The sequence below is a fragment of the Lineus longissimus genome, chromosome 18 (assembly GCF_910592395.1).
Source record: "Lineus longissimus chromosome 18, tnLinLong1.2, whole genome shotgun sequence".
Taxonomy (NCBI): Eukaryota; Metazoa; Nemertea; class Pilidiophora; order Heteronemertea; family Lineidae; genus Lineus; species Lineus longissimus.
In genome coordinates, this window is record NC_088325.1 from 8,674,029 (window position 1) to 8,690,420 (window position 16,392).

At 39.3% G+C, this 16,392-nt stretch overlaps 1 protein-coding gene across 1 annotated transcript in view; it reads left to right on the top strand.

Moving 5' to 3' along the window:
- Positions 1–16,392, top strand: part of LOC135502097 (ankyrin repeat domain-containing protein 50-like) — a 357,552-nt gene that overhangs the window by 209,438 nt on the left and 131,722 nt on the right. Inside the window, exons 13-14 of the mRNA XM_064794655.1 lie at positions 243–341; positions 1,979–2,077. Coding sequence (XP_064650725.1) covers positions 243–341; positions 1,979–2,077 — 198 coding nt within the window. The remainder of the gene's footprint in view (positions 1–242; positions 342–1,978; positions 2,078–16,392) is intronic.

The window sequence follows — 16,392 nt, forward strand, 5'->3', positions numbered from 1 at the left end:
TTGCACTTTTTGAATGTTGCGAGGATTTTCCCAGGGTTGGATTATATCCGCTTTGGCTTGCCATAATAATTGACCTTTTAAATGAATTATGCAGTCGGTCAATGGATTTAAACTGTTCATGATAAGCTTAAATTCATGCTTCGATCCATGTATATGGCGATAATTGTTGATCACTAGTAGAGTGGAACCCCGGTAACACGACAATACATTTGATTATGGATATGTTGACGGTCTTGTTTCAGGATGGCAAGACAGCGTTAATTGATGCCTGCAATGGATGTCATCATAATGTCGTAGATGCTCTTTTGAAAGCTGGTGCAGATCCTAACAAAGCAGAGAAGGTAATTTACCATACACCAACCTCATTCGAACCACCCTAATATCATAAGCTGATAACATAGTATGCGAAAAAGGCAAATTCGGAATGATGTAGGGTGCATTTCAACATTTTGCTGACATTCTAGATTCGCAAAAATCGCGAAAAGTTTAGTTTTTTATGGAAGAAATCGAACAAATAATAAATAAAAGTTTTGTCCTTTTCCCAAAACTTTCGCAAGTCGCTAAATCAAATCGAATTCAAAATCATCTTCGTTCGGTAAATACGATGACCATCGCACGTCTCAGTCGGTATCAAAGCAATAATGCATCATCGAGTCTTACGCAAATGGAGGCCTACTGTAAAATAGGTATCTGCCCATTCCGCCTTAACCTTATTCGTCTCATCCAATTTTGCCTTCTCCCATTTAGCCTTCTCCTAACTTGCCTTTTCTCAATTCGCCTTCTACGATTTCGCCATCGTCTTATCTCGCCTTTGTTCCAATTGGCCTTCTTCCTAACTCGCCTTCCTCTCATCTTGCCTCATCCTAGTTTGCCTTTTCTTATTTCGCCTTTGTCCTATTCTGCCTTGGTTCCATCCTGCCTTATCTCATCTTGCCTTTTCTTGATTGACCTTTATGTCAATTCGCCTTCTTCCCATTTTGCCTTCTCCCGTTTCGCCATATCTCACCTCGCCTTTTATCAATCCAAAAGTTGGTTTTGGAGATACATGTAAGCTTACATGTAGATGGTTCAGAAGTTATGAAGATTTGAAAATATTGGTAATTAAGCAACAGCCTTGGGTAGGGTACAAAAACATAATTCGTGGAAACACTCTTATATGAAAGATTGGCCCCACAAACATGGGTAAAACATGGGTAAAAGAGACAAAAGTCTTTTGTAATATGGTATGTAATGTAATATGACTATAATGGCTGAGAAGTTATCTACACTTGTAATTTTGGCAATGTCCACCGGGTTTTGGTTGCGGGTACCCCCGAATGGACCCTAGAAGCCCTTCAACACTGTTGAAGACACTTTCATATGAAAGATTGACTCAACAAACATGGGTAAAGACACCAAGTTTGTTGCAAAGTAGGAAGAAGGCGAAATGGGAAGAAGGCGAAATAATACAAAGGCGGGGCGGGTAAAGGCGAGATAGGATGAAGGCGAATTAGGACAAAGGTAAATTAGGACAAGGTGAAATAGGAGAAGGCAGATTAAGACAATGGCAAACTGAGTCGAAGGCAAGAATGGATAAGGCAACTTGTGATAAGGCAAGATAAAACAGAGGCAAAATAGCATAAGGCGAAAAATGAAAAGGCGAAAAAAGACAAAGGCGAGATAGAATAAGGCGGATTGGGAAGAGGCAAAATTGGAAAAGGCGAAATAGGAGAAGGCGAAATGTATATTTTTTAAAGGCAAAATGGGAAAAGGCGAAAAAAGACAAGGCGAAATGGGCATGAACCGTAAAATATGCCCTATTAATGTGCATCAGGGCGAATCTGGATAATTGATCTGCATCGGACAGGAAACAGGAAGTGAGAATGTGCCTTTTCATTGCCCACGGCAGGCTCGGGCTGGTCTTGAGAAATCCCCCTAATGCTTTTGTCTTTTCTTTAATTTCTTTATTTGATTATCGCTTATGGGTGTCTTGTTTCAGGACGACTGGACGGCGCTCATGGCCGCCTCTAATCAAGGTGATCTTTATGTCGTTGATGCTCTATTGAAAGGCGGAGCTGATGTTAGAAAAGCGACGAAGGTAACTCACCAAACGTCCCCTTCATCTAAACCTCTCAAAAATCATATCAATAGTAAGTCAATCACAGGCAGTGGGCGAATCATGCAAATATAGAATGTTGTTATGTAAACCACCTAATTCTGGGGGCCATTTTATATTGCGGATTTTGTGGATAACCTACATTCGCTAAAATGAAATCGCTAGAATTACTATTACCTCACTTCCAGAGAGGTGAGCTTATCAGATAGCGCAGTGCGCGTCCGTCGTCTGGCGTAATGTCGTCGTTGTCCGTTATCATGGTTATCGAACCACGTTTTATTACTACTGGAGATATCAACTTGAAACTTTGTACTCGTTTTCCTATGAAATGACACCTGGGAGACCGAATTCGATCCGATTCGATTCTGATTTTGCCACTCGGTGGCTTTAACCGAAAACACAAAACACAAAACTTGCTATAACTTCATAACTAAGGATCGATCATCACCAATTAGTTTCTCATGTATGTAAGTGTTGAGACGACATATGATATATCACATCAGTTTTTGATTTAACCTACTTTTCAAGGTCACAGATAGCGTTAGCTGATTCCTTGTTGTGGCTAAAATCGAAAACCAAGGGCTTTTTTGGTTCACCACAGGGAAGTCTGCAGTTTCTGCAGTCCGGCGTGGTCTGGCGTGGTCGTTATCTTTATCATATTTAAAAAATAGTGCCATGTTTCTTAATCGCTAGAGTTATGAACCTGAAACTTTAAACATAGGACCCCTTCGGTTAGGTGACCACTGACACTGAATTTCGGTCTGATTTGATTTTTTTCTTGGCCACCAGGGGCCAAAGTAAAAATCTAAGAAGTGTGACATTTCGCTTATTAGTACCTCGACGCAAGGACTCAACGCAATCATTATGTTGATTTACAAACTTTGAGAAAATAACAGTTTAATAAATAAAGCAGCTGTTGTCGAAAGATTTAATCGAACTTTTTAAATGAGAATATGGAAATATGTGACTGCAAAAGAGACTTACAAATGGTTGGAAATTCTTGACAACCTCGTGAATGGTTACAACAACACATTTCACTCATCCATTGGAATGAAACCAATCGGAGCTAAAAAAGAAGATAATGCCGAAACAGCCTGGTACAATCTCTACAGTGCATTTCTACTTAAAGATTATGGTCAACCAAAATACAAGATTGGTTGCAGCGTAAGGATAATCAAGTACAAAACCATATTTTCTAAAGGTTACCCTCCTAATTTTACAGAAGAAGTTTTAGAAATAAAAAAAATCATTTTCACAAAACCTATTGTCTACCAACTTGAGGATTATCATCAGAAATTATAGACGGTTATTTTTACACAGAAGAGCTCTGCTACGTCCCAAACCCATAATAGATCGAGTACAAAATTGAAAAGGTTTTACGCTACAAAACAGTTAAGGGAAAAAATACGGTTTAGTTAAATAGAAAGGTTACTCAGAAAAATTCAATGAGTTGTTACCGATTTCAAACCATGAGACGTTAATCACCTCAGGATGTTTTTCAACATCATCTAATTGCTTCAAAGTTTCATCCCTTTCTTCCTTACTTTGGAACTCATAATTATTCATAAATTGCTGGGCATTTTGAAGTTGAAGTTTGTACAGATTGCCAATTAATTTTGCGCTCTTGCTACGATTTTCTCCTCGACTAATTGGATCTATATTTGACAAATGCCAACATACTTCGGGGACGTCTTTGAAATGATCTACTGGTAAAACATGATCAAGTTCTTCATCAACAAAAACTTCCTCTCGTCTTTGCCAGTCCAACCAACCATAAACAAACTTATTAGTACCCCTGATGTCTTTTTTTAGTTTTTCCATTGTACTGTACCACAACGTGATAAAGAAACACGCATTTTGTGAATCACATAAAAGTTTTGGTCTTGATATTTTAGTCTCATATAATCGAACTTAAGATTGGCGTGTTTCCTCAAGGCAATGTCGAGCTCTGTCACCAACTCAACATCCTTCCTTTTCCTTATGTTTTCACAGGTTTTTCCGTAGAAAGCGTTATTCATTAATTTTAAGAAATCTTTTTTCAAAGTCTGTTATGGCCACCATCCTCTGTTTCGTGCTAAAATCAGTATATTTCCCCAACAACTTTCTCTGTTTAAAGCTAATTGCGTTGTGAGTTTTTTTCAACATCATTCCCTGCTTGAGATAAAATTGTAGAATCCAGTAGGGGGCCTAATGTACGATTCAGTTTTTTCTAGTGGTTCTGGGTGAAGATAGTTATGGGCGGTTATTGCCGCAAATATTCACCAACGCGCGAGGGATAGCAAGTTACTCCTAGAAGCCGATGAGGCGTATAGTTCTTGGCGCGTACAGCTGTAATTTCTAAAATCTGCATTTACTAGAATCGTCGTGAGGGATAGATACCGCGAGCTCTAGAACCCGCAGGTTCTAGAACGGTGAGCGATAGATCTCGTAAGGGATAGAAGTTCCAAAAAAGTCCGTTATGTGGCCCCACTGTCGCATATTGACGTCGTCGTATTGTTTTTGCTGTAAGCGACACTACTGTCAGTTGGCCTCAACACGTGGTACTTGTCACTGTCAGAAAGTGCGTACATGCGTAGGCTACTTTCGTTGCAATTTTAGAAAAGCATATCTGAACCATTCGCAGGATTCGTTTAACACGGCCCGTAAGATGAACTAGTGAGGCCATTAATAAATCAAAGCAGATGGTACCACACAGCTGAATACATGTAGTAGAACAGAATAATCATTGTAAATCATAAATGGACGAAGTAGCACAAAAATGATAATGTTGCAGTGTCGCTTACAGCAAAAACAATACGAATATGTGACAGTGGCGCCACATAACGGAAATTGTTTGAACTGCTATCGCTCACGAGATAGTGGAGCCACATAACGGAATTTTGGAACTTCTATCCCTCACGAGATCTATCGCTCACGGTTCTAGAACCTGTGGATTCTAGAGCTCGCGGTATCTATCCCTCACGACGATTCTAGGAAATGCAGATTTTAGAAATTACAGCTGTACGGGCCACGAACTATACGCCTCATTGGCTTCTAGGAGTAACTTGCTATCCCTCGCGCATTGGTGAATATTTGCGGTTATAATCGCCCATATATATCTACACAAACTCTGAAATCAGACTCGGGCAACATTTGCTTCATATCCAACCAATAAAGATTATTTGCATCGACATCAAAGTTCGTGTTGATCATCTGCTTTAAAATACCTAGTTCCCATCACCCAAGAAATTCCACCTCTGATTGCCTTTTCGAATAACAGAATAGAGTCAACTTCAGTTAGTAGTTAGAGATTGATATATGTGTATTTCGACCCAGCTTGCCAAGTGAGTCCGGAAGAAGAATAGCAATGGCAGGGATCGATTTGAAAATAGTTTAAATTGACATCTCTAAATTTTTCAAAAAGATCTGCCAAAAGTAACACATCGGATTTTAGATACAGGTCGATAAACTATCCAGGATCCCAACGGAAGCTCTCTTTTCCACCGGAGTTGGCTTTTGCTTTGAAGTGATCCCAAATCTCTTTTGCTTTTTGATACATCTCCGGAGGCTCTATTTCATTTTTCGAATCGTTAACAACATATCATCTCTTAGTGTTTTTTCGTTGTAACTTTCTTGTGATGTGTAAAAAGGATATGGCACAGAACCTTTCTTTCTAAGTAATTTAAATCTTCCTTGTCTGGGTAAAACTTCCTTGTGATTTTGAAGTCGTCGTGTACCATTGATTTTGTGATATTGTCCAAACTGGATTGCAAAAATCTGAATGAGTCTAAAAACCGCAAAAAATCAACTGAAAATAAATATATTCCTCTGCTGATTTTGGGATGTTTCAGTATGTTTCCCTTTGTCTTCCTGATTAGTGTTTTTTAACCTGTGTTTTGATGAAAAGATGAGAGTCATAGTGACTGAGATTGTGGAAGAAAATCGGAACAAAGTTGGCGTGTTTTGCCATGAGGTTACAGAAGTTGTGGGCTGCACCTCTGAATTTACCGCTGTAATGATCATGATCCTGAACCATTTTTTTCAATTTTCTTGCATGTCTTACCACAATAATAAAATTTTCCATTTAGTTTATCCAACTCGATCTTCGCTTGATCTTCGTTAGTCAATTCCATTTTTAATTCTGTATTTAAAAGTTTCCCAAATTCTTCTTCCTTCTGCATTAACTATTCACAAAAACAATCAACCATGGATAATCTGAGTAAATGTAACATCCCACCGCAGAGGCTTTTTGGGTTTTTAATCACTTAGTTTTTTCTGATGCCTCGATGCCATCGGCATCACTTACGCGTGTGCTATCAACATCACCTACGTGTGTGCTATCAGCATCACTTACTTGCGTACTAGTTGCTTCAAAATCGGCGTACATCGCAAAAGGAAACCTATATTTAAATGAGTATTTTTTAAATTTTAGATTTGCTGTTATGCTACCCTTCTGCGATATTTCAATTTCACGATAATCATGAACCCCACATTTCCTTTTGTGATTAACTAGAGTCACTTCCCTATCAAAAGCGTTCATACACCTTCTACACAAATATTTTTTATGGCTACTATTTTTCCGAAAAAACACAGATATATTTTTCAGTAGGTAATACTTGACGCAAAGGCCCAAAGCGCCGCGTAGCGGCAAAAAAGCGAAGCTGGCGAAACATTTATAACGGGCCACCGTCACTTATTATTGGACTTATCGCGCATTTACGGGGTTGCAACTATTTTGCTTTATAGTGTCACCAGGAAAGAAAAGCATGCGACCTAACGCCGATCTTTTTGTATAAAGTGATAATTGGAAGGCATATAGTAGGAAATATCAATAAAATAATCATTCCATGTCGTCTTTTGAGGGCATTTTTGATTGTAAAAAATATATGTGTACGTCACCGGAGTCTCTGCAATGATAACTTTATCACAGCAGTCTCGCGCAAGTAGAACTTCTTTACCTATTAGTTCTTAACTTATTAGTCTCAATGTCTGGTGCAAAGCCAGACGTTTTCCATCACGATTTCACTACGATGTTTGACAAGAAGGAGCAGTGCGCGAGATATGCTAATGAGCAGACTTCCCTCACTTGAGTTTCGGAAGAATGTTCTATATCGCGCTAAGCTGACCACTGCTGACCATGACAGGCGTGCATTGGACTGGTACAGGTTGGAACTGAACATTGAATATGCTGGTGGTGACGCTTTCTGATGAGAAGTTGGTCGTGACTGATGCAGTATCCTTGGACTTGTCCACAGCATCGTTCAATCATTGCTCTCTGAGCTGCCTTGATTCTGTACTTACCCAAATACTGAGACCAAATGCCTGTTGACTGTGCTTTAAGAGAGACTGGCGCCATGCCTAGTCTCTCTTAAAGCACAGTCAACAGACACCAACCCCCTCAGACTCAGAAACCACAAACGCCCAATCCTTCCTGCTACCTTAATACTTCTGGGTAATACAGGATGTCAATGACGTTTTCAGCTTCAAAACCTTTGGACAGATAGAGTGGTTCCAAAGTGTAGTCCAGAAGGTTTTTTGAACCTACCTTATTGGTTTTCAATCCAACAATATTCATCAGCAAATTATTTTCTCGTTCTATTTTTTGCACATCTTTTTTTAACACATACTAATAATTTATCTTATTTTGCTTTCACCTTGATCATTTCTGTAGGAGCCAGCATTACAATGGTGAATAGTTGGATCATAATGTTCTGCTATTCTGCTATTAAACTCCACAAAAAAAAACTTCCCGTCATTGCACTGTACACAATAATTATCGAACTAGATTTGAAAGGAAGTTTAACGAAGTGCCCGCCTTTGGTGTCTCTGTACGCAGCTAAAATTAGATCAGATTTGTTAATTTCTTTAGGGTTTAAACTGCTGCTCTTAAAATGCCTCTCCTCGATTTGTAGTTTGATGTAAACCCAACATTTTGCACAGCAACTTCTGGTTTATATTCCAAAAAGACCATCTCAAATGCGAATGGATACCATGAAGGATTCCTGTGTTATTCTTTAAAAATTATGCTTTAATGAAATTGTCTTCCACAGTAATACTTATCTTAAAATTGGTGCTGTTGAGATAGTGATAACACCTCAACCAATTTCTGTTTGTATTTCGCCAGGGTTATTGCTTCCTGGGGTTGTCTAAATTGTACATATACAAAATCTTGCGGGAGCTGGTGTCCCTTCTTGTTACCGAATTTGTTGAATATTTCTATTCCTTTAATTTTCCCAACCTATACCAACAAATCTTCCTGTTCCTATTGATTGTGGAGTCGGTTCCTCTGGTTGGGGTAGCAACTCCCTTTAGGGTTCCTCGGGTGGTGGTTTGTTGGGGGGGGGATGTTTTATTGATACTCTCTAAAATTGTTTAAGTTATTTTTGTGTTTTTCAGAGTTTCGATGTTGGTTGTCATTTTTTGATAAAACTTCAGAGATACAAACCTGGCAAAACCTCTTTTCTAGTTTGTTATTTGAGCGAGTACTGCTCTTGTTACGTTCCATTTCATATGTAAATTCTCTTAAACTGTTAAAAACTCTGTTAATCCCTCTATTTAACCAAAAAATGTACTTTAAATGGAGGGCAAAAAAACTAAAAATCAAGGCATTAAAGAGAGCGAAAATCTATCAAAATTTTTAGATGACTTTTACGAAAACTTTTCAAACCTAAAACAAAAAAGAATTATGGTAAGTGTGAAGATATAGAAATTGACCGCAAATACAAAATCAAAGATATTTCCAAAACTCAAAGTAAGGTTGGCGACAGAGTTTTCAGAATTGGGGAACACTGATGAAATCACAGTTTCCCTGCCACAGATGGAAACCCTGAAGGGAAATCCTGAAGGGAAATCGTGAGATTTACTTTGTTTACAATGGGGAAAAAAACAACATTATGAAATCTCGTTTGTCGAATAAACTTAACACACCAATCGGGATAAAGAAGAAGTAAAAACAAAAAAAATAAAAATAAAAACAGTTAAAAAAAACACCAGCAAATTCAACTTAAACTTCAGTTAAAAAAACACAAAAAAACCACACTAAAACCAACTTAAAAAACATTTAAAAAGAAGCCTTAAAAAATACCTAGCAGGAAATGGCTTTCCACCGGAGCTAACGCTCCAAAATAACGAAAACACTAACTTAAATAAATGCATCAACAAATAGTTATGATTGAGTCTAAATGGTTAGATAGTCAAATTAGCAATGATCTGACAATTCAGTTGGGTGAGCTGTTGACTAATGTTGGTGGTATGAAGGTTATCTTCGCGGGATTCCCCTGTACGTTTTACAACATTTCTAGGAAACTGATAACAACACTTTGGTATTCAGGGTGGTCGATGTTGACAGCAGATCCAACAATGAATACGCTATACAGTTAAGTCTTTCATTAAAGAATTCCGTGAACAAATGGAGGGTCAAAATCTGCCTTAGAATGCGGTTTTCGTTTTACATTAGAGGAGGCTACTGGTAAAAATTTTAAATTTCAAAACATTTGATTATTTACATATTCATTGTGATATAATTAACCAAAACAATGTAATATACAATTCTAAGAGATCAGACTTACTTGCTAGGGTTCCATTGAAAGAGTGTGATTTCGGTGATATGCTCACGAACTATTTGACTAGTTTGAGAGACAGACCATGTTCTAAAGCATTTAACAAATTTAGGATTTGGATAACTGATGAACATGACCGGTTGATGGATTTTGATGTCGGGATCTACTGAATCTAGTGTTGGTGTGGAAACCCTGAAACAAACTTTTTTAGAACAGGCACAAAACTAGCACAAACCGAAGTGCTAGAAAAACTCGAGTCAAAGTAAATTACGTTTCCAACTATTATTATCCAGCGGTGAGCTGACGCCCAAACACCGTCTGCACCTCCCTATTTCGAGTAAATAAACTATAATCAAAAACATTATTTTGAACTTCAAGTGAAAAACTAAAACAACTGGCATTCCTCCGAAATTAACTAGTTTACCCATCTCATCTGTGATTTCAAATTTGAGACGATTTGTACATTTATTCACAACCTTCTTACAATGAATGAAGTCAGCATATTTCTGAAGTTTTATGTGATCACCATTCTACACTGGTACAATGCAAAAAAATGTCAGAAGGTTTATTGTTATAGAGTGTCTTACTTTTATCAACCAAATTCGATCTTATTTTAAGACGTGCTGTGTAAAAGTTAAGTGGTTTGGTGGATTAGTATTTTCCTTTCCTGGTTAACTTCTCTTCTTTAAAACCTAAATCATCAATCAATACATCACCGGATAAAGGTAATATATTCTTTAATTGAAAAGTCCTTGTCCTCTGTAAGTTCAATGATTAGAAAATTATTGTGGTCACAATTGATTTTGACATGGGTAGTTTTTTTAATATTTATCCACTTCTGCCAGGTTTCACAAAAATCACTTCAACTAAAATGTCTATGTTGGGGGGAGTGAAAAGAGTTCTTAACCATCTTTTTGGTTCAACTTCTCAGAGATTAATTCTAAATCATTTTCACATTTGCTGATGACTTCTGTTTTATCTTCATTTAATGTTTCGATACTCAATCCTTCCCAAACACTTTTATTACACCATATTTTAAAATCTTTGGGTATGGTGAGTAATACTTAAGAACAGCTTCGTTGCATTCATCTTCTTGTATTATAAAGTTCATTTCTATTTATTTAGTACAGATAGGGTGACATTGAGCACTTTCGTCCATAATAAATGATGTATTACCCACTGGCAGCAAAACATTCTAAGACCATTGACTATGACTTTTTAATTTTTGCTGTCTATGTGAGTGATCATTGCTGGACCGCCAGCTCTGGTGGCTTCAAAAGCAAAGAGAGTAATATGACTCCTGGATTTTTAAATTTGAAGAATAGAGCAGACTATTTGCGATTAGAAAAAAACCCGCTATCATTTTACCTGAATTAATTTAACATGGTAGTATGGTTTGCAACACCAGCTGAGGGGTTTCAGTCAACGAACTCCTGAACCACAAAACTCGTATGATCAGATCGTTTTATAGATTTCATACCTATTATCAGGTTTGTGAAATAATGAAAAACTTACATATACCTTGCCCAGGCGAAATCAATTTTAACGAAACGAATAATAGTATTAACCGTTAGAAACTATGAGTATTGTTAAGTGTCAGTCCATGATACCACCATGCAGGATCATGCAAATAGTGGCAAGGTGGGAAGTCAACAGATCTAGTTTTAATTTCTACCACAGACCTGTCCTAGGGTACTATGAAGGCTGGTGGATTGGTTTCGAAAATAAACCCACAGTTTTGGGGTACGGCTGTTAACCATTTCCTACTCATTTTCCTTTTAAAAAAACATGCATTATCCCTCAAAATAGGCTAAGTCTTTTGTCAATTTTCGTGCATCAAACAGAATTATCACTAAACACCGCCTATTGAAATTGAAAGTACATGATCTGAGCTACCTTTTCATGCCTTTTGTTTTGCCCCAGGTACATTTTAATGACAGGTACAGTACGTCCCAAAAACAATGCAATCTCAAATTTCAGTAAAAAGGCAATTTTAACTCTCCTTTAGCTCCAACACTGCAGTTTTTTAGGTGATGCCACTTCCAGGTAAGGAAGTCAGAATGCTGTTTTTTAATTTGCAAAAGAAAAAAATCCGGCCGCCCTTATGGTTTTCCGGTGAGGGGGTCGAGTCGCGCCCTTCTCACTGGTGCCCATTTTTGGCCCATTCCCTCAGATAACTGACGAAATACACATGCTTTCCAAATAAAATTACATTTTTAGATGTTAGTGAATCCCCCTCTCCCTTGCCCCTCCCACACACTCCCTCAAACAACCTAGAGGCCTTCATTACCCCTGTGGAGGCTTAGCGGTCTAGGCGGAAACGAACACCAGCAACGACAACAACAACAACAGTTACAGTTACAATGCATTGTGTACATGCACGTGTACATTGTGTGATAGTCTATTGAAAATGGAAGCTGAAAAATCACAGTTGAAATGTGGATTTGCTGTCATATCCAAGGATATCGAGTGTGGTACTGACGCTTCATACCCCAATGACAAGAGTGTGATCCCCTTGAAACAATGTAAGAAGGACGTGCACTCCCATTTGATGCGTTGGATGTCCTCCAGGAAAGCCAGTCAAGTCAAAAGTGAATGGGAGCTCATAGCACTTCGTGCTGGCGTGTTTGATATGAGTTCTCCAGTTCTGGACACCACAATATGCCCGAACCACCGATACAAGTTGAGTTTATCATGGAATCAGCAAAGGAGATGACAGCACCCACTTCATCAACCCTCTAAAACAAGTCGGAAGCCCAGAAAAGATGGTGGTTCAGTTCATCGAGTGACGTCTCGGGGAATATATTTCAAGTGGGGAGTTTTTGTCCCAGTTGGCCTAGGTAAGGGATCAGTCTCAAAATCACTGAAGTAGAAAAGAAGCAGTAGGCCTGTAATGATACCCACTCTGACTAAACCTAACTTAGGTGCAAAACCAACTGAGTGATAACAATTTACCACTTCACTTGTGTTCTTCCTAGAAAGTTGATTGGAGCCTTGGCTTGATGATCAGTAAGTCCCAGTTATGATTCCCTGCCAGTGCCACTGGAGGTGATGCTTCACTGCCGTACAAAATCAGCATGGCCAGTCGCATTATCAAAACAAGTCTATCATCATCATCACGTCCTCACACTATTATATTGCTCATCATATTATCATTACCCCCATAATCTGGTGCCTTTTCAGCTCTGTGTAAAGGATGTGAGGCTAAACATCGAGTATCTGTGGCAAATGTAGAACCAGAAGTAGAACCAGCACCCATGGATACAGAGGTGAGTTGAATGAAAAAAAAGGGGAGAAGATTCGGGGCAAGCCAAAGTGAATATTGGTTAATTCTGCCTGCAGCGACTGACTTACATGTAAGAAGGTCACTGATGAGAGAGGAGGGACTAAGCTGAAAACCTTGATGCCATTCTGGCTCCCATCTCCTTGGCAATGAGGGATTCTAAGCCAAACCTGATTCTCCATCAATATCTTTTTTCAGTCCGCTGTTGCCTCTTCTTCTGTTCAACCAGCCGACGCCTTAGAAAACCCAGCAGACGGGACAGAAGGGCAAATTTGATGGATAATGTTGTTGCAACAGTATTATAAGGACTGCTGGTCAAGAACTCTTGAGCTGGGAGAGAGAAATGATAAGAGGGTGGAGACAGATTTTCTGAAATGTTGGTCTTTGAGTCATGACTGGGCAGAATTAGCCCAGTGAAAGTTGTCAGCTGCACATCAAGAATTCTTGATTTAGAATGAAAGGGTACGACTTTATTGGATGTACATTCATCAGGCTTGACCAGAGATTTTCCACGCCATTGATTGCAAATGCATTGTTCGCATTCTACAATACATCTCTCATTTTCTAAAGAAAATACATGCTGAATTTCCTAAAACTGTTACATGCTGTGTTTTTGTCTCCCTTGACTAACATAACCTGCAATATGAAGGACATCCAGATTTGATGTTCTAGTATATCTAGCGGATGGTTCATCAGGTAAAATGCGGGGCTTGGTTAAAAAATGATTTTATAGCGATATCTTGGGATAAATTTGAACTTTGGCTTTCAGTAAACAATTGTAAATGCCAAGATAGATTTTTAATGTCAGTATACTTAGTAGCGCTAATGTCAGTTTTGAACAACCAAGCCTGCTACTGGAAAGTGGGACTCTCTCCTGATACTATCCTGCACTTGGGCCTGACATGTAGTACCGTAAATGAGGTGTTACTAGTATTGGTCCCTCCCTAGTAGTGGTTAGTAGTGGTTTGGCTATTGTCTGCAAAATAGCCTTTTTTCTATGTATCATTATATTAGCTTGTAAATAAATCACCCATTTGTAAAAAAAAAGTGTCCCTGCTTCTTAGATGGCAGCACTGTCCTCTGCAGACAGGTACAAGTGTAGCATGTGGAAAGTTGTGATCTCTCCTAAGGGACTGGACAGTACCGTAACTCAGTTCATGAAAAACTTCTCCATTCCAGTACATGTATATGTACAATTTAGCCAATGCTAGAGCAACTCCAGGAGAACATTTCACCGCCAACCAAGGAGCTAAAAACTTCCAATAGCAGTACTCTGACGGTGCAGCCAACTGCAGGGTTGTCCTCATCAAACAGTAATTACAGTAGGAACTGCACCTTTGGTCAATTGGCTCCTTAGCAATGGAAGGTGTTACTAGTATGTGAAATGAGCACTTCTGCAAGGTTCTTAGGAACAGGATGATCCCTGCATGGGTTGATAAAGATGTATTAGTAGGTCATACCACATGCCCTTCAGGTGCCTTAGCCATGGGGGGGGGGGGGGTCCAACCCTTACAACATGCTCTGGCAGCATGACACAGGCTAATGAATGGGTCAACATTAGCATCCTCACCAACAGGGGGGTTTCTTTAGGTTTTCGGACTGTAAGAAGGCCTACAGGTAGCTTATTCAATTACGTTGCCATCAGGTAGGCCAAGGCCGAAATGTTATTTGAAATTCAAATCAGCATTTCAGGACCTATGGGGCCCAATTCCCCAAAGGGCTTTCATCAAGGGCAAATTTGTAGTCATGAGCTTGTTCTTTTTTTGGGGGAAAAATGCAAGTGGAGTTATTTACCGGTAGGCCTACTTAAAATAGGTTAGTAGGCCTAGGCATGGGGGGGGGGGGGGGGGTGATCATGGTGGTTGACAGTAACTACTAATCCTCATGGCCAGCACCAAGCATAAATTATGTGTTCATTATGCATTTATTTTATAATTCATCAAGTGTACACAAGGTGGCAGCACTAGCCAATGAGTGTCATTTTGGTGAAAAATATCACTTTTTCCTTGGTTTATCCTGGGAAAACAGTAAAAGCGGCCGGAAATTTTATTTCTGATTTTGAAAGTAGGTATCATTACCTTTATCATGTGCAAGCCACAGCATTCAAAGACCTGCAGTGTTGGAGATATGAGCGTCGATAGAGAGCTCTTCCTAAGCACTGCCCCTAGGTATGCATAATTACTAGGCCTAGCACGACCAAAGTATGAAGTGTTACTCAATGACCTGTTGCAGAATGGAAGATCTCATCAAATACTTCCATCATACAAAGGGGGAAAATCCAGCTATTTTTTTTAGTCTCTGCAGGGGTGCCCAACATTGACCCAAAAATACACAAAAAATAGGGGGAAAAAAGCTAAAACAAGCCCCCTAACTAGGCCTGCCCCTAACTCGGTTGCTAGTGATTTTTGAGAGTCATCAATTGCTGTGTAATGATGTCTTAGTGGAAGGATCTTGCATACCTAATCTCGTTAAAAACGGTTGACCCCCACCTTGCCACCCTCTGCATGGTGGTATCATGGACTGACACTTAAGCGGGTTTGGGTTAAAAGACGATTATGATTTTTCGGTGTTTAAAGATAAGAATAGATGGACTTCCTGGAGTGTTCCAGACTATAATCCCAACATAACCGATCCGAGATATTACATAAATGACTAAAAAATAAATTTCTTCATGATGCAGGTTCATGAAAATAATATGCCTCCAATGTTTAATGCGGACTGGGATGCTGGAATGACTACCTTCAAATATCCTGATACTTTCATCAAGTGGCATGTTAATCAACATAAAAATGTTTTTGACGTTATCAAACGGAATTGCTGTCAGACGTATCAACAATTCATGATTCTTAGATCTCCAGGTTTCTCGAATCCTTGTATAGAGAGACTGAATGATTCTGTTCGATAATACATGTAGTGAGCTATTGCTTGTGGTGCCGGTTACACGCTGGGTCACTTTTGGGACCAGGGCCCAGTTCCTGAAATAGCGCTAGACTTAGCGTGGCGCTACCCCTAGCACCACGCTAGCCAGTGATAGCTGGCGTGGCGCTAGATAATGGTTCCAGCATCAGCGTTAGGCCCAGCGTTAGGTAGGGCTGGGCTTAGCAGGACTTGGCGCTGGTTGCTAGGGATTTTGATCATGTGACAGGAGGTAGGGTCCCCATCTTTGTAAATTCAAGATGGCAGCCATGGAGGCAAAAAATGATACCAAAAAAGTTAGATTGCCAAATTTTAGTCAAGCCGAGATGGCCACACTGACCCAATACGCAGTGGAAGAACTTTCAAGCCTCAGGGCCAAGTTTGGGCCATTCATCACCCATGAGATTAAGGTTTCACGATGGGAAGCCATAGCCAATGTCATCAGCTCTCTTGGAGTGGCCCAGAGAAGCTGGGAGAAAGTAAGAGAGAAGTGGAACAAGATGGTTTCTCAGGCGAAGACCTATAATTATGAGAGAAAGAAGCATGCAGGAGGCACTGGA